At 41.8% G+C, this 18,332-nt stretch overlaps 1 protein-coding gene across 2 annotated transcripts; it reads left to right on the forward strand.

The window, feature by feature from the left end:
• Nucleotides 1-2,857: 2,857 nt before the first annotated feature.
• On the forward strand, nt 2,858-15,457 carry nrn1a (neuritin 1a). Of its 2 annotated transcripts, XR_014875939.1 has the most exons (4): nt 2,858-3,145; nt 9,008-9,155; nt 11,818-14,472; nt 14,505-15,457. XR_014875939.1 is itself a non-coding variant. In XM_085171818.1 (3 exons), the coding sequence occupies exons 1-3, from the start codon at nt 3,091-3,093 to the stop codon at nt 12,044-12,046; spliced, it is 432 nt and encodes a 143-aa protein (XP_085027944.1). In that variant the 5' UTR covers nt 2,858-3,090; the 3' UTR covers nt 12,047-15,457. The 2 variants fall into 2 exon arrangements, 1 of the variants encoding a protein (XP_085027944.1); XM_085171818.1 differs by having other exon boundaries at nt 11,818-15,457.
• Nucleotides 15,458-18,332: the final 2,875 nt, after the last annotated feature.

Genomic DNA, 18,332 nt, shown 5'->3' on the forward strand with positions numbered 1-18,332 from the left:
AATCAACACTACGTGTTAGTTCTGGGAGGTATGATGCGGTTCCCTGTGGTCACCAGCAGGGGGCGCTGATGACTCTTACAGAGTCAGAAGTGGGGCAGGAGGTGAGGAAGCAGAGTCCAGCTCTGTGCCGGCTGCTGATTGGACGACAGCATTTGAAGGTCAAAGTCAAAGTCAAGGAACAAGGTCACACACACACACACACACACACACACACACACACACACAGACACACACACACACAAATTTGACATCCCTCAAAGGAGATCACATTGATTTAAAAAATTGATGTGTGTGTGTGTGTGTGTGTGTGTGTGTGTGTGTGTGTGTGTGTGTGTGTGTGTGTGTGTGTGTGTGTGCGCTGCAGAGCCTCGGGGAAACATCTGTGCAGCAGCGAGGTTGGTTTCACATTCAGCTGACGTCAGCAGGAGGAGGAGATGTGACCCCCACCATGTGTGTTTCATTCACACACACACACACACACACACACACACACACACCTACACACACACACGCTGATTTCCATCAGTTTCATTCCTGGACTCTCACAGAGCAGCTTTGCATGATTCGCAGCTCAGAATAATCCTTCTTTATCTAGTCCAGCCGGTCAGTTCATCCTCAGCCTGAAACAGGCTGTTTACAGCTTCCTTGTAGACATGAGACAGCGATCGTCAGAGTTTCTGGAGGACCAGTGATCAGGTCTGTCATGAGCTGAAGACCCAGTGAAAAAGCTCTCGGATGAAGGTGAAACGTCTTCAAGTAACTTAAAGAAGTCCAGACGCTTTTCTTTGCAAGCTCCTTTGACTACGATGACCTGGATGACTGAGAACCTTCACAGACAAAAAAGCTTTAAGCAGAAAAACAATGATCATGAAAATGACTCTAAAGAGGAAGGAATAGCCACAAGTGACCAAACAGATCCAACAGAAACCAAAACAAGCAGAAAGTGTTGCCAAACAACAAAGACCAACAAACACGAGACTCACAGCTTAAACTGTCACAAAGAGACACAAACTGAGCAAGAAGAGGATAAAAAGACTGAAATAAGTGCAGGAAATGACCAACAAGAGACACAAAGAACACAAAATGACACAAAAACAGAGCCTAAAACAACACAAAGAAACTTACAAAAAAACAAGAACATGGCAAAAACACCAAAAACAGCCAGAAATGCAGTAAAAAGATGCAAAAGATCAGGAAGAGAAGCAAAACTGCTCGTCTGCAACCGCTCAGTGTCACACGGATGTGGGCGGAGCCAGTCGGCAGGTACGGTGACGGCACAGACGATCACGTGACAGACGTGTGGATTCGTGAAAAGGTTTCATGAGCCGTGTGCGTTTCCAGGAAAGGTCAAAGGTCAGCACAGGTGTGGACGCATGTCCTGCAGTCACATTTCAGGCATGCTCAGAGCGGTCACATGTGATGAGGGAGCGTGGTCACCTGAGCTTCCTGAGACCGCCCCCGAGGGCTCCACGCTCAGGACGCCGGCCTCTGTTCGGGCCTTTTGGCGGCTGTTTCGTGATCGTTCGTCTTTTGATCCTCGATTATGTTTTTATTTTTTTGGTTATTTGTGATTTTTCTTGCAGTTGTTTGTTAATTTCTGGCAGTTTTTGGTCCTTTTATGTCCGTCAGTTTTTATTTTGTGGCTGTTTTTTAAAATTATTTGTGTCTTTGTGATGCTGGTTTCTGCGTGTGGTGATGTTCTGTTTGTTGTTATTTTGTGTCTGTTGGTATTGTTTTGTGTCTTTGTGATCATTTGTGTGTTTTTGGTCGTTGTGAATTTCTTTTGGTCAGATATTACGTTTGTAAAGATGCCCCGCCCCCTCCGTAAATATGACCGGCCCACCCAACATCAGTGATCAAGAGTAATGTTATGATGTATGATGCTGTGTTATTCTCATCGTCTGCAACATCAAAGTGACGGCAGAATGAATGAATGTGTGAATCAGTGTGAGCGACTTCAGCTGCTTTTGGCCTCTTTGACGCTCACACTTTGACCTGGACTGTAAATTCTTGTCTGAGGCCTTTAAATATATGTTTAATAATAATAAAATAATATAAATATTAAATAAAATAAAAGTTAATTAATAATTAAATAATAATTAATGGAAGAATTCACATTATTTTCATAACAAATTAAATAATTCTCAGTGCAATACCGGAAATGACCACCAGGAGGAAACTGAACAGAAACACACCTATGAAGATTCGGCCTCAGGCGTGTGAGGGGAGGAGCTTAACTTCAAACACAAAAGGTCCAACTAAAGAAATAAAAATAAATCCAGTTTATTAATAGGAGAAGGGGGCGTGTCCAGCCAATCAGAGCGCATGTCCCATAATAACCCAAACACAGCAGGGGAACTATTTTCCTATAAAGGCCGGTGTAGTATTTTATTTTTTTTATTTTTTTAATATTATGATTTTTAAATGCAGCATTTTTGTGCTAAAGAAATAAACTGGACCTGTTTCGATATTTAAATGTTTTCATGTGTTTATGTGAATTAATGCTGAAGCTCTGCTCAGGTTTAAATCCAGTGCGCATGACAGTGAAAGGCCTTTGGGAAGCTGTACAATTTATTTTTATTTTTATTATGAAATATTAAAAATGGTTTATTTAGCTCTTGTTCATCTCGGTGGATAAAGAGCGCGGGAATAATTTTCGCTTTATTGGGAGGAAAAAGGCCTTTCAGACGTTTCAGATTTCCTCTTTCAAACGTCTCAAAGGGATAAAAAAAATCAGGGAATCATAAAGAAGGATAAATAATATTAATGAGGGAGGAGAGGAGGAGGAGAGGAGGAGGAGAGGAGGAGGGGCTTTCTCTCTCTCTTTTCTTTTTTCTCTCCGGACGCGTAAAAACGAGCAGGAAGCGCCGCGCGCACAGAGGACGGAGAGCCGCGCGGAGGGAGCAGCTTCACACTAAAAGAGCAGAAGAAGAAGAGAAAAGAGGAGGAGAAGAAGAAGCGGGGGAGCAGGCGGAGGACTCTGCTGGATGTAGCCGTTTGCGGCTGTTTTGCGGGGAATGTGCGGCCCCTCCGCAGCTGCTCTCCAACTTTGCGAGTCTCTGCTCTCATGCCGAGAGGCGGACGCAGAGGATGGGAGTTACCTGGTCCTCCAGATGCCTCGCGCTCTTCCTGGCTCTGCACATAGGTGAGCGCAGAAAGTCACGCTTTGCGGGTTTTTCTCTGTAATTGCACCAAATTCCAGGATGAAAGCTGCGCTTTTAAACGTGTTTGCAGATGATGAGGAGCTTGTTTCACATTTGTTATCATGAAAGAATTTTTCTTCTTCTTTTGTGACCTTTAAAGAGTCTCTGTCGCCGCTTTTCACTCACTTCTCATTTTTATTTCATCGCCTGCAGAAATAAAAGAAAAACGGGAGTTTCGCGTGAAATGTTCCGCTTCTTTGAGTTGTTCTGAGTCTGCGCAGAGCCGAGGCCGTCCGTGGGGCAGATGGAGTGTTTTTTCTGAATCGTGTCGGTGCTGCTGTCCGGACTTTTCTTGTCCTAATGAAGCCGCGGAGACGTGTGAGCGGCGGTGGGCTCCACTTCACAGTCGGCGCGTGCGCGTGTGCGTGCATGTGTGCGCTAACAAGGGGAATGCCCCCCTCCCTCCTCCCCCTCCCCTCCTCGGTGTCCCACGCTGGACGCGTTTTTATTTGATTTGAATCATTTTTAATTCAAAATGTGAGAAAAATAAAAACACGTTTTGTTTTATTTTTCACGGCCCTTCGTGATTTTTAGTCTCGAGTGTTGAAGCTTCACAAAGGAGAAAAAGGCCTGAAAAAAAATCACAGAAATGTCGGAGCGGATCCGCAGTGCGCGTGAAACCCGGAGGATGAGACGGCACGAGCCCGCGTTTAACCCCTGCAGCTGCAAAAATAAAAAAATAAAAAAATAAATTAAAATGAATAAAATATAATTTTATACAATAAAATAAAATGAGCCGATACATTTTTGCAGGCAGCCGGGCTCGTGCACGCAGGAACTGCGCGTTTGATTTCAGCTTTCACGTAAAAATAAATCAGGTGTTTCCGCGGGATCCGTCTAATAACTGGAAGGAAGGAAATTAAAAATTTCCACGAGCAGAAACGCGGAGATGATTTCTGTTTTTCTGCTGTTGCATAACGACGCTGTGGAGGATGGCTCAGTGTGCGTGTGTGTGTGTGTGTGTGTGTGCGCGTGCAGAGGGATGCTGAATTATTCAGGACGCAGAGTCCTCGGTGCTGATGTTAGTCAGAGCTCCGAGCAGGAGGTGAAGGTTTCAGAAGAGGAATCAAAAGAAAATCCACGCGCGCTTTCACGTCCTTCACGCACAGCGGTGAACCGAGCGAGGCCAAAATGCGTGGAATGATTCCACGCAGGTGATTTTTCCCTGCGGGGAAACGTCTCCTCCTGCTTCTTCTTTCACTCACAGAGAATCTGATCTTCGTCCCGTTTTCATGTTTCCGTGAATCTTTCGGCGTCTCCGAAATGCTGCAGTCTGATTGGTCCGAGGTTTGGCGCGCCGCTGCAGCACAATCCTCAAAATCATTTGAACAATAAATTTATGACATGCACGTCAAAAACACGGCTCATGTTCACGTGTTTGGCTGTTTTTGAAACTCACACGTGGGCATCAAATTCAGAGTAAAGATCAGAATCGAAACTGTGGAGATTTTGTGGATTTTTAGGGTTAAAATTTCCGTTTTTGGCGCATTTTTACGCACGAAAATGGCCTCGTGTGTAAAGGAGGTGGGTGTGTCCGCCGCGTGAAGCTACAGCACGCTGCTTTTGGCATGACACACTGCAGGCAACAGTGTGTGTGTGTGTGTGTGTGTGTGTGGACGCGGGGTGAATGAGTGCACGCGTGCTTGATGGGAGGCGTGAACGAAAAAGAGGGAAATTAATTAATGTGCACGACAGCGGGATCCATCAAACAGGAGGAATAAAAAGTAGATAATTATAATAAAATAAAATAATAAAATGCAATAATAAATAAAAATAATAAATAAATAAAGATCATGTGTGCGGGGGCGCGCATTCTTTTTTTAAACGGATCAGAAATAAAAGCATCTTTGGAGACGAGAAAACAGAACACGCGACAAAAACGAGTCAAAGCGACTGAAATGTGTAAGAAAGAAAACGGAGAAAAATCTAAAAATATATAAATATAAAGAATAAAACAAACGCACACAGCGGGTTTTTTAAGGCGCAAACCAGAAATAAAAACGCAACTTTTGCGTAAGAAAAATGCTGCAAAAAGCCCCAAATTTACCTCCAAACTGTCGCAAAGCTCCGTTTGGATTTCTTTGATTCTTTATTAAAAATAAATTCCCGATAAAAACGTTAAAAAACTCAAATTTGAGCTTTTGTGAAGCCGAGACCGGAGAGGGCGCGTTTTTATTTTTTACACACTTAGTTGTTGCAGCCGTATCATGCAGCCTATTAGAGATGATGTAATGCTCCAACATACAGCGGGAGAGACAATGGAGAGAGTGAGGGGGGAGGAGGGGGGAGGAGGAGGTGCGCGTTCATTCATTTATTCATTCAGATTAAATTTCGGAGCAACAGGAAGCAGAAACGTGAAACCGGCAGCGACAAAATCACGTTAAGTTCAAAATGTTTCCTGAAAGTCGCTGAAGATTAACACGAGGATGAATTTAAAAGTGCGCGCGGAGAATAAAAACAGATTCAGATTTTATTCAAATTAAAGATTCAAAACAGAAAAAACAGGAAGTCGATCGAAAGTCCAAAAATCAGCTTCAAGCTGCAGAAAAACAAAAACCAGAATCAGGATCATCAAAGAAATGCTGTCACGTGCTGACAGGAAGTGGGACAGAGGAAGGAATGGGGTTCTTTTAACGGTGCCTCACGCGCATCCTCACGCGCATCCTCACGCGCTCGTGTTTCTTTTAACCTGAACACGGATCTTATTGAATCTGCGACCTCCAATAAAGAAAATTCAGCTTTAAAAAAATAAAAAATGATATTTTTGTTTTATTGTTAAAAACAAAAACATTTTTTCCTTCATCTGACAAACAGCTGATCGGCTCCTTTTTCTACTGATCACGTGGTCTGTGTGCCTCTGCTGGTCATATAAACCAGTAATGATTTAATGCTGTTCGCTCATTAAACACAACTACACAATGTTTCTGTGTAATGTTACATTTATATAAGAAAATGTGTCCGAGGAGGATAAATTAATAACATTTCGTATTATTTTAAATGAAAATCTGATTTTATGGAGATTTCTGTGACATTTTCATTTAATTTAAACAAATAAAAAGAAATGAAGAGATATTATGGGGACTCACGGGAATATTAAATACATAAACATGTTATAATATTAAAAATATAAAAACCTTAAAATAAATCCCCCTAAAGCTGATTACAAGTCAAAAATTCAAAAAGATTCAGAAATAAATCCCAGATAAAAAAAAAGGAATCAATAAAAATTCCAGATGAACAGAGACGAGATGAATCGCACTGAACACAAATATGTTTGCTGAATTAATCTGTTGGATTAAAAAAGGATCATCTTAATATTTTTGGGTTATTTTAAAACACAAAATGTTGTTTAATGAATGAATAAAACAAATTAATTAATTTTTATTCTGAAAACATTTAAAACCTTTTAAATAAAAATGATTTTTAAATATGTCAGTACGTTACAATAACAGTAATTTAAAAAAGGTTCATCATTAATCTGTGTCAGTGTCATCGGATTATATTTATACATCGATTAAAATAAAAGACATAATAAAATCGCAGGTTCACTATCAGCTGATGTGAGACGTTCAAACGCAGCTCGTTAAACGCAGCTCTGTGCAGATTTAATGGATCAGAAGTACGAAGACGCAGAAACATGGAAACAATCACGAGTTTCATTTTTCAGAGGCACATGTGGTTTCTGTCCTAGCACGCCACAGGATTTATCTTTTCAGACTAATGGAACGAAAACGTTTGATCTTATGATCTTATCACTCGCTATGCCAATGATGTGACGAGCTAAAACCCAAGCTCTCTAATTATAGAGAGATCTGAGGTCAGGCTGTAGTTAGTGTAGCTTAGCATGAAGCCTCAGCGAGCCTGGCTTTGACCAAACTCCAGAAATGCATCTTCCAGTTCGCAGCTCCAAATCTTCTCTCTGGTTGCACAAAGTAACATTTTGTTCTCAGGCAGCATCGAGAGAAATGTGCTCGCTGTCTGGCTTTTATTCAGATTACAGAAAGTTCACAAAAGGAGGAAGTGCAGTTTGTGTTTGTGACCACAAGGAGGCGTCAGGAACACAAATGTTGTTATTTAAACAGAAACCGACAAACACTTTGGTATTTAGACCAAAAACCTTTAAATGATGGTTTTATTTTGAAAAACCGCCTGTTTAACCACATGTTTATCCACCATTCATGCTTTAAACTTTCACTCAACATTCATGTCCCAGTGTGTATATATACATATATATATATATATATATGTATATATACACACAAATGAAAGGGTTTTAATTATGCAATAACATAAATACAGACTGCTGGTACATTTTGTCCGTGTTGGTAACAGGAAACAAGCTTTTATCTCCAGGTTTTGGTCTCCACCGTCTCCTCAGGGAACACATCTGCCTCTGAAAGCTGCATTATTGAAGCACTATTGTGCTAACAGGAAGGGAACAGAGGGCTTTTAAAGGCTTTTACTCTGAAAATAATGATAGAAAACTGCTGAGAGAGAGCGCAGAGTGAACCAGGCCACTAAAAAGGTCTTTCCTGTTGTTGATCCTCCATAAAGAGGATCCTGTAGTGACCCGAGCTCATGTGTGGAAACGGGTAAATCCTACATGGGTGATCAGTCTCCCCCCTCGTCCTCTAACAGCCGCGTCTCGTCCGACACGTCACGCCGTGTTAGCCCACGGTTTGATGGAGTGGAACCGGACAGCAGCACCCAAACCGATCAATCAGCCCGATCCCCTGCTTAACGAACCACACGCACGCAGTCACAGAGGTCGTGTAAAGGGGTGTGTGTGACTGCGCGGGTGTAGGAGGCGTGTCACGTTTGGCAGCTTCATAGAGGCGTTTCCCTGTCATGTATGTTAGTTTGCACTGATGTGTTTCTAATGAGCAGAAGGAATAAAACCAACACAAACTGGAGCTGCGTGATCGTAACGCTGAGCTCAGACTCTCTAAGACCCAAGCTTTAAATCTGTTAGCGCTCCCTGATAAACCTGCGAGAGCGTTTGTAGATTCCACTTCTGTAAAATAATATTTTAAATTTTGCTCTTTTATTCTCAGATTTCACTCTCAGCTGATCTGATCACTCGTGCGGCCATGTTTTCATCTGTTTGTCTTCTATGATCTCGTCTTTAAAAACACGTTACTCTTTGACAAACATGCTGAAAACCAACGATGTTCGTCTGAAACGATGTTCGTCTGAAATGATGTTCGTCTGAAACGACGTTCGTCTGAAACAATGTTCGTCTAAAACGATGTTCGTCTAAAACAATGTTCGTCTGAAACGACGTTCGTCTAAAACGACGTTCGTCTGAAACGACGTTCGTCTGAAACGACGTTCGTCTCCCTCTGTTTGCTGATGACTCCGTGTTTTATACGTCATTTGATTTCTGCTCAGTCGGCTGCAGAACAAAGCTGAGACTGTTAACATCTGGTTAACATCTGGACTCGTTCCTTTGATGAAAGGTTCTATGTGAATGTTTTTGCACTAAAATAATAGTTTCTGGTGCACAGAGTTGCACATATAGACTGAAATGTGCAAATCAAAGATGCCAACAGAAAAGTCTTTCAGGTGTTTTTGTCCACCACAGACGACATCATGAGCAGGTCTCAAACTAACCGTGAACCAAATGAAATTACAAATGTGGAGTTTCAAAGTTGAATAAAGGTTTAAATTGGGACAAAAAAGACATTTAAGGTTTAAAACAAGATGCAACAGATCTACAACCTTTGTGCTGTAAACAGTTTGCTTTGATGTAAACGTCTGCGTTGTTTCTCACCACTCTTCATCCTCCTCTTCCTCCCCTGCAGTCTCCGTGTTGCAGACGGTGCTGGTCAGCGCTGGTCAATGTGACTCGGTGTTCAAGGGTTTCTCAGACTGCCTCATCCAGCTGGGAGACAACATGGCCAACTATCCCCAGGACCTGGACGACAGCCAGAACCTGCACAAGATCTGCACGTACGTTTACCACAAACACACACAAACACACCGTCACATCAGCGGGGGCGGGGCTTATAGCTTATTGAAGCAGTTTTCTTACAACTGTTGAAGGTATTTGTTTTTCCTCTGGATCTTTGTTCCAATAAACTAGTTTGTTTAATTAAATATATCCAAATATGTCATTTAAAGTCCAATAATGCGTAATCACATAGTAACAATAATTATAGTGCTAAGCTAGGCTACTAAAGGACGTCATCCACGTCTAACAAACCTCTCTGGTCCAGATTATTTAACCCCGTTAATCGATAAAGTGTCTATAAACAGTAATGAGTCCATAAGAGGTCGTTTCTGCATCAGACTTGTAGAGAAAACAGGAAGTGCTGTTTGAGCGATCCTCACTGCAGTTATTGATTTTATAGTTTCCGTCCTTTTCAAAACTACGTGACAGTAATGAGTCAGAGGACAGAGATCTGCTCTCATGTGCCGACAAACTGGAGCTTAGCTGCAGTGGTTTGGTTTTACGGGGCCGTGTGAACTGGTCTCTGACGCTGAGCCCCATCTGTGACGAGTCTGATCTCACAGAGACCAGTAAGAGTGATTTAACCCTGAGGGGGAAACGGGTGTAGTCAGTGGGGGGGTGCGCATATGTGCAGCCCAGATGACCCCCACCATCTTCCCTTTAATCCACCATCCATCCCACCACCCAAACCGGGTGGGCACCAGATGGCACGCTGCAGCAAGGAGCCCCCACCCTCCCCGCACACACATGACTTTTTAATTCAGTGACAGCTCCATCACAGCGGTGTTGAGGCGTGGCAGGAGGCGCGTTAATACGCCTCCACACACACACACACACACACACACACACACACACACACACACAGGCGTTAATTGCTCAGAGATGTAGCATCGACACGGCTCAGTTCAAGAGGTCAACGTCAATAATAGCAGATTGGAAGATTGGATTAGATATGCTGTGTGTGTGTGTGTGTGTGTGTGTGTGTGTGTGTGTGTGTGTGTGTGTGTGTGCTGAAGCACGCGTCGCCACATTAACTTGGAGGGGGATGGAAAATAAACTGACGGGACAGGCGAGAGAGAAGGACAAAGAAATAAAGAAGAAAACAAGCAGAGAGGAAGAGGAGGAGAAATCAGGCCGAGTGAGCAGAGGAGGGAAAAACACGAGTATTAATATTTTATCAAACCAAGAGAGCGAAGAGGGGAAGACGAGCAGAGGAGGGGCTGTAGTAAAGCAAGGAAACAGCTGACGAGTCATTACCTGCGACGCCTTCCTCACATTTTATTCTGTGAAGCTTTAATGCAGGACTTCAGTCCCACAGTGGGGCCGTCAGCTGCATCACAACATGTGATCATTAATTCTTATGATTTAAAAACAGTTTCTAAACTTACATGATAAGGTTTCAGGATGAGATGCAAATCTTCCCATATGGAAAAGAAATAGTAAAAACATATATGATTTACTCATGAAAGTGGCCACTTTCTCATTACTTTCATATATTTTGTTAGTAAGTATCCAAAACATACAAGTTTCATTATATAATTTTTCAAGGGATCTTATATCTGTTTTCACTCTTGTATGCTTTTCATACAAGTTTCACACAGACAGATACAAACTTTATAAGATTTATAAATATCTTTTCCATATGGGTTTATAATCTTAAAAAGATTTCTTTGGACTGAATCCAGAAACAAACATTCGTACTGAAGAGTCTTTTTACTCTGATCAACATTTTCATGAAATACTTAAAAAAACTGAACTAACGAACAACCAACAATAAAAACGACTTTTTACCATTTTTGATGGTGAACGTGTCTCACGTCTCATCCATGTTTACTGCATCATTCTCAGTATTACAGCATCGTTGCTACAGGTGGACGAGGAGGCGCCCAGTCCAACAGCCTCACGTGTAGCTGAGCGTTCCTATAAACACGATGTTTTATACAAACATTCACATGAATTAATATCAGATAAAAGTGGAACACGTGTTTGTACAGCAGGAGCAGAAAACCTACAAACTAAAGCAGGACTTTAACACTTTAAGTAAACGTGTAGTTCCTGAATTTGAATTCAGTTGCAGGAGGCGTGAACAGCTGACTCTGTAAGGACGCGGCGTGCAGGCAGTTTCCACCCACGCCGCTGTGGCCACGCCTCTTTCAAACATAATTATGGATTCGTGGAGAATAAAAATATGCGGCTGCAGATTTGGGAACATTAAAATAAAAAATAAATTGTGACCAGTTGGAAGAAACAAAGCTTTCGTTGCATGTGGAGTAAAAACATTAGAATCAGTAAAGTGCTGATGGCGTAGCAGCTTCTATTGTAGGCGTGCTCCTGTGCGGTAGCTGCTACAGGCAGCCAGTGTTTTGCCTTCAATATTGAAGTGTTTTCTGGGTAATGATGGCGACGGCGGCGCTGTAATGGGCGCAGGCTGCAGCTCTCGAGCTTCAGCTTTGTTTTACTGGAATATAAAAACTAGATGAAGTTCACCGGCTGGATCTTCATAAGCTTTTTCCTCTCTGTGTTCAGTGCTGCCAGATTCTGGGATGGTTCCCACTCTTGGCTCTGCTCCTCGCTGTAACTGATGCAGTCAGTTTAAAAACCAGCCTCCCACTGCAGTCAAAAGCTTGTGGCGTTAATGCTTGCTGTGTTTTCTCCTGCCAGTTACTGGGATAACTTCCACTCCTGTGCCACGACGGCGCTGGCGGACTGCCAGGAGGGGGCGACGGACCTCTGGGATAAACTGAAAAAGGAGTCCCGAAACCTGAATTTCCGCGGGAGTTTGTTTGAACTCTGTGGCGGCGGCAACGGAGCCCCCAGATCTGCCAACGCCAGGGGCCTCGCCTTGGTCCTAACCACACTGCCCACCATACTGACTTGGCTGGCGTTTTAACAGAAATGAGGAAAAACATGGAAACGCAAAGCGAGAAGAAGTAAAAAAAGAAAAAAAAAGGAAAAATCCGACTGAAAAAAGAAAATAGGAAAAGAGCGATAGCTGCTCTTCCAAAATACTTCAAAGTTTGAATTCATCACAAGAAAATACTCCCCGAATGGATTTCTACTGCTAGGTCACCGCACGGTGGCTCAGGTCGCCTTCCTGGGACATCTGCAGGCCGCCGTCCTCCCGGAGCGTTCATCCAATCACACGCAGACGCGACCCAGAGGCCGAAAACATGAAATATTCAACGCGCCTTTGAAATGATGACAATGATGAAAATGTGATGGATTCCCGTCCGCTTACAACCGTGGAATTACACCGTATTAAAGTCAACCATGAATTATTGATGTTTAGTAGGCGCGGCCTAGACAGCGCGGTGTGACTGCAGGGCGCTGACACTGTATCAGGCTATATATTAGAGCCCCCATATAGCCCATGGTACATATTCATGTGTAACGCGAGGCCACAAAATCAATAAGACGAGCCGAGGCCTCGAGCCGATTCAGACCTGACGCCTCATTTTCACCACGGACAGATTCTCCTTTTTCTTTGTCTTTTTTTATTACGCCAAGTAGACTCTGTGGTATATTTGATGGACTGAATGCTTCGTGTAATATTTGTACTCGTATTGGCTGTTTGTTGTTTTCAGGCCACGGTCACACCAGCGCTAAATGCAGCCGTAATAACTGGCAGCAAAGACAGCTTACCAAAATTACACATTTTACAGGCAGAAAAACTGCAATGACCTTTGACCCCTACAGCATGGCTCTCAATCAACAGTATTCTTACATTCATAGTGTTGTACTTGGTTGTGGAGCTGGCCGGGTTGCTGCCATGCCACGTTTCTGGTGTGACCGTAGGCTTGTTTTTCTTGACCAAACTCTGAGGTGCAGAGATGTGGTGGAGTATCAAGCCTGCTTGTCCTTAAAGAACAGTTTATACTGTTGTTAACGTGCATGATATCAGTTCAGAGACTCTCAAAACATTTCAGGAAATGGGCACAAAAACATTAAATGTTTTATAAGACGTCAGGTTCAAGTTAGTTTTTGCTTCTGTTGGAAGGACACTTGTACTATCTCGATGTTTCATTTCTGTATTATTAGAATTGTTCATTTTGTTACTGCTTTTTGTTGGTAATATAAACTCAACACTTCCTGTAAGAGTTTCAAATTAAAAGCCCTTAAGAAACGATCACAACAAAGAACAACAAAAAGTGAAAATGGCACAGTTACATTTAAGCAACAGCTGATGACAGGTGACTATATATTGTGAATAATAAGGACATACAGCTGACTTTTAACCAAGTATTGCATTATTAATGTTATGAACAGCATTAATTTTAAACTCTTTTATTTAAAAGTGCATAAAGCACTCAAAAAGCTTAAATTCAAAGTAATAAGCCCTCCTGGGCACCAGCACATAGTGCCAGGTAGTTACTATGCAACATACTAGATGTTTTAATTTTAGCTTTTTAAAAAAGAAATAAAAGATTAATTGCAATTATTTAAGCATTTGTTTATTTATATGCTGGAATTTTATTGTGCAACCACTTAAAATCTGTCCATGGTCAGAAAACAATAGTCAAGAAGCAAGCTAATGTTAGCCAGCTAGCTGTAACTTGGCACCTCAGTTTAAAGTTTTCGTAACGTAAACGTATAAAATAATGAACACATGATAAGCTAACAAACTTTGTAATCCAGATCAACCCTACGAGTTTTGATGTGACCGCTAGAGTACTTTACTATGTTGGTTAGCTAACAAGCCAGCATTAGCTAACATTAGCCAGCGGTAAGCTAGCTTGAAGGGACTATTTGGATTCCCACAACTAAAGAAATTTCCTAAACTGAATCTAACTCATTGTTTTGGCCCCACTAGATTAAACTGTCTTTATTCTCGCTAATGTTTGCTAACTTGTTTGTAATCATGTAAAGGTACTTTACCGCAGCTAACAGTTAGTAGAATTACATGATTTAGGATATGCCCAGTTAAACTAAGTAATTATATTATAACAGCAGAAATGTACGTCATATGTAAGAGACATGCATAGCTTATGTCTTACATTTGTTTTGCCCAGGTTGTATTTGGAGACAGACTTTATTTATTTATATCAACTGTGCTTCCTGCGATGATCAGAGAGCTACCGTTTAATTAAAAACTACAAAATTCGGTTTGAGAATATAAGCTAGCTGTAACCATATTGTGTCCACACCTCCAACTCTAGCATGACTCATTGAAGCAGGCTATGCCCAAAGTGAATCAACGTGTAATAACTTAGCAGTATGGCAGTAGTTCAGCTAACATTTAAAGAGATTAGAGTAGCTAGCAGGTTGGAGGCTAAAGCATATAGCATTTGTGTTAGCAAGTAAATTGGATTGCCATGGGTTAGTAACTAAAACATATTACATCAGGTTAGCTAACAGTTTGTATTTGCAGCTAAACCAAACACTGTTTAGCTTTAGCTTCTCCTTCATGAATTACCCTTCAGGTAGAACATTTCCTCACAGAGATGATGATGAATGTCTTAAATCACTGTAGCCAAAACCTTTCTGGTTTATAGCTCGAGAAAGTTGTTAAGACGTGCTCATTTCCTGAAATCCCACGAGACCAAGGACTCCGACTGATGGAAACTTGTTTTGGATGTGAAAGTAGCAACACATTGAAATTAACTTTAGTTCCTGTTGGTGGGTGACATCCGCCATCTTTCATATCAGCACAACCACGTGTTAGAAATGAATGACTTTGAGAGCTAAACGGTTACTGCGAGGAGAAGCTGAGAGCAATACGAAGACGCGACTTCATGGCCAGTGTAGCTGAAAAAAAAAAGAAATCACGAAAAAATGATGATTAAAAAAATCAAACCGTGGCTGAAGAGTGATATGACTGTTGCCATTAAGCACATCCCCCCTTTTCATTCCAGTGATCCATACTAGACGACCTTAGCGGTGATATATTTTAGGTCTGTATGTTAGATTAAAAGCAGAGTCCCAACAGTATAGTAGCATCATGAACTACATAAATACAGTAAATGAATTTGAGGGAGTTTATTTCTTTGCCGAGGCACCGACAATGTTTCCACTGCCTTCTGATGAAAAGATGTGTACTTCTGTTTGTTTGTTTGTTGGTTTGTCTCTTTGTTTGTTTATGGGGATGTTGCAAAAAGAGTTTAAAAAAAAATCTTACGAAAATCATCTAAGAAGAGAAAATGTATATGAAAAAGGATTTTAAGAAAATAAAAACTCTATTATAGATAATCTATCCCAGACTTTACAGATTATAGGCCTACTGAGATATTAAAAGATGAATAAATAAATAAAAGATTGCTAAAATGATGAAGAGTATTAAATAAACGACAACTGTTTTGAAAAATGATTGTGTGCTGTGGTTTTAATCTGGTTTGCTGAGTTTGAGATGATGGAGCTGGGTTCGGAGTGTTTTCATTATTAATGAAGGAGAGTCCCTGAGCTGCCACATGTCTCAGCTCTCAGTTTATATTGACTGAGACAAAGAGGTTCAGGAGGAAGAGGAAGGGGGAGGAGGAAGAAGGTTGACTGCGTATACCGCTGACGACGTCATTTGGATAATTCATGCTGCCAAAACCCTCAAACCGACCTGGATTTGATTTTATATGGACCGTTAAGTCTTTAAAATATCTGATGAACATCACAGGATGAAATAAATCTGGTTTTCATGCGTCAGAAAATTAAGGAAATCTTCTCATTAATTACCTTTTGTTTAACTGTTTTTTTTAAGCAGCATTTAGCATAAGACCTTCAGATCTTCTGATGCTTTAATGACAGAACTCTAAAATATTCTTGTTGATGAACAACATCAGCAACCTTTTTCCATCTGGGAAATATCAATAATTGCCTGGTGGATGGACTGAATTTATTTACTGATTGGAAGCAGTTGCAGTGACCAACTGGTCATCCAAAAGTTGAGCAATAAACGTAACCAATAGGCGACCATGTTCGATTGAAAGGCGATTGCACAGGCCGTCTGGTGGGAGGCAACCTGTCTCCAAACAATCAGTGAACTCTGACTGCTGGCAGTGACTTTTAGATAAACAATTGCCGACTAATTTCCAAACAGATTGCCAACATGTTGCAATCAGTCTGAGTCTGAGCTGATGAGCTCCTGACGTGTTTTCACGTGGTTGTATTCTGGTTATATTTCTGTATAAAAGCCAGGATTGTTGCCACATGTGTAAGTTAGCAATTAAATTGTCGCAGACATGATCCACATCTTTGAAGAAACCATTTCAAAGACAGAATCGCAGGTTCATCACATACAGGTGCAGTAATGTAGGTCATGTCTCCCCACCACAGGATTTGGACCCTTTCAGCAGCAGTTTTGGGCCAATTCTGGTAATGGTAAATGGCCTGCATTTGTATAGCGCTTTTCTGGTCCTTAAGGACCCCTAAGCGCTTTACACTATTCTGCCTAATTTTACCAGCTGCTACATGAAGCCATTTAAACAAAAACTGTGGTTTGTTGTTCAAAGGAAAGGAGACATGAGCTCCATTTAAAATGTAAAAATAGAAATATTAACGTTTTTGAATGTACGTATGAATATGGGATATTATACATGAAAATGTTCTTGTTTATGAGTCAAATTCAACAATAGAATGAACTTTCTTCAGATGTCTGTTACTTTACTCCGAGCATAGTAAAGAATATTAAAAACTACAATAATAATAAGCTTCAAATTTACAGATTTTTATCTTGGAGGCAAAACTACACAAAAAGGTTTTTCTTAGATTTGAACCAAGTAAGACTCTGACATTTGCAAAATGGTGTAAAAAGGTAAAAAATGAAATAAAAATAATTAGGTTTAAATGAACAGATGGACAAATGTGAACGATGAATCTTAGTTTTATAGGAACCAAAGTTCTTCTAATATCCAGCAGAAGCTCCGATTGATCACCCAGCACACGACACCAAACCAGACTCAGTATCAGAATAAGCTGTTTGACAAGTTCTTCAGGCTGCAACCACAAATGCATCACTCATTACCAAACTGACCACAGCAGAGGGGTCGGTAGGGTCATTGGCTGGAACGAGGGTCGCGGGAGCCCGCCACAGCTGCCATAGGCCGAGTGGTGGAGCACACCTGGGCAGGTATTTTGCACGGCGACGGCGCTACCGCTGCACCGCCGCACCGCCCAGTCTGGAAACACATTTCAGGTTTTCCAGCCACTTCACTGACCCAGCGTCCGCTCATGAACACTAAAAACCAGAAATGCCAACATCACAAACTGAGAATCAGGATGAAAACCAAACATGTGGACTAACAGAGGCTGTTGGGGCAAAACGGCCGATACACTGATGTCAGGACGTGTCGGGACCTGCAGTCATGATGCTTTTTACTTGTTGCAGGTTATTTTCCTGCAGGTTTCCTGTGTGTCTGTAATGAATGTGGGTGCTCGTGTCAGACGTGAGGACGTTTTCCTGTCAGCTGCACCACAGCTGTTCAAATTCTTTAAGCTTTAATGAAGCTGCAGTACGCGTGCTGCGGGCTGCTGCGGGATGCGCATGCGCGCCGTGTTTCTGCATTAATATGGATGTGATGGAAGCGAGGACCGGGCACATCCTCACAGAACATGAGGAAAGGTCCTCCACTTCCACTCAGCGATGTTTAACTCCTCCTCACGGAGAAGCTCCAAACACCTGCAGACCTGCTCAGGAGATGTTTCATCAGGATTTCATGTTAAATCCAATATTTTCCTTCTTCTATAAGAAAACAATAAAAGGAGTCCAATATGAAAAAACAGGATCAGTTTCAAAGGCTCCAAATATTCAAGTCCTCTCACGTTAATTTAAATATCTAAAAAAGACAAATGTGTTCATCTGCAGATGTTACAACACAAAGAGAAGCTCACCTGAACCTGAAACCAGACGATCAGCGAAACGAGAAAAAAACCCTGGAAATAAAACCCTGAGCTGCAGTAACTGCCTGAAGAAAACAAGAGCAGGCGCGATTTGAGGCGAGCTGCTCATTAAACATGTATGGAGGGAAGCCTGCAGGATGGAGGGAGTCCCGCGGGATCCGCAGGCTTCTAATAGTCTGACCCGTTTTTTTCAGCCTTTTCTGAAAGAACAGGAGCGCACACCGACTCGGCCTCCTTTGTGTTCGCAGCACAAGTGTGATATAACATGATAGAAGACAGGCTGGACTCACACGTCAGGTAGTCTGCTTCAGAGGGGGGGGGGGGGGGGGGGCACAAAAGGAAACAAAATAACC

The sequence above is a fragment of the Neolamprologus multifasciatus genome, chromosome 9, assembly GCF_963576455.1.
Source record: "Neolamprologus multifasciatus chromosome 9, fNeoMul1.2, whole genome shotgun sequence".
Lineage (NCBI taxonomy): Eukaryota > Metazoa > Chordata > Actinopteri > Cichliformes > Cichlidae > Neolamprologus > Neolamprologus multifasciatus.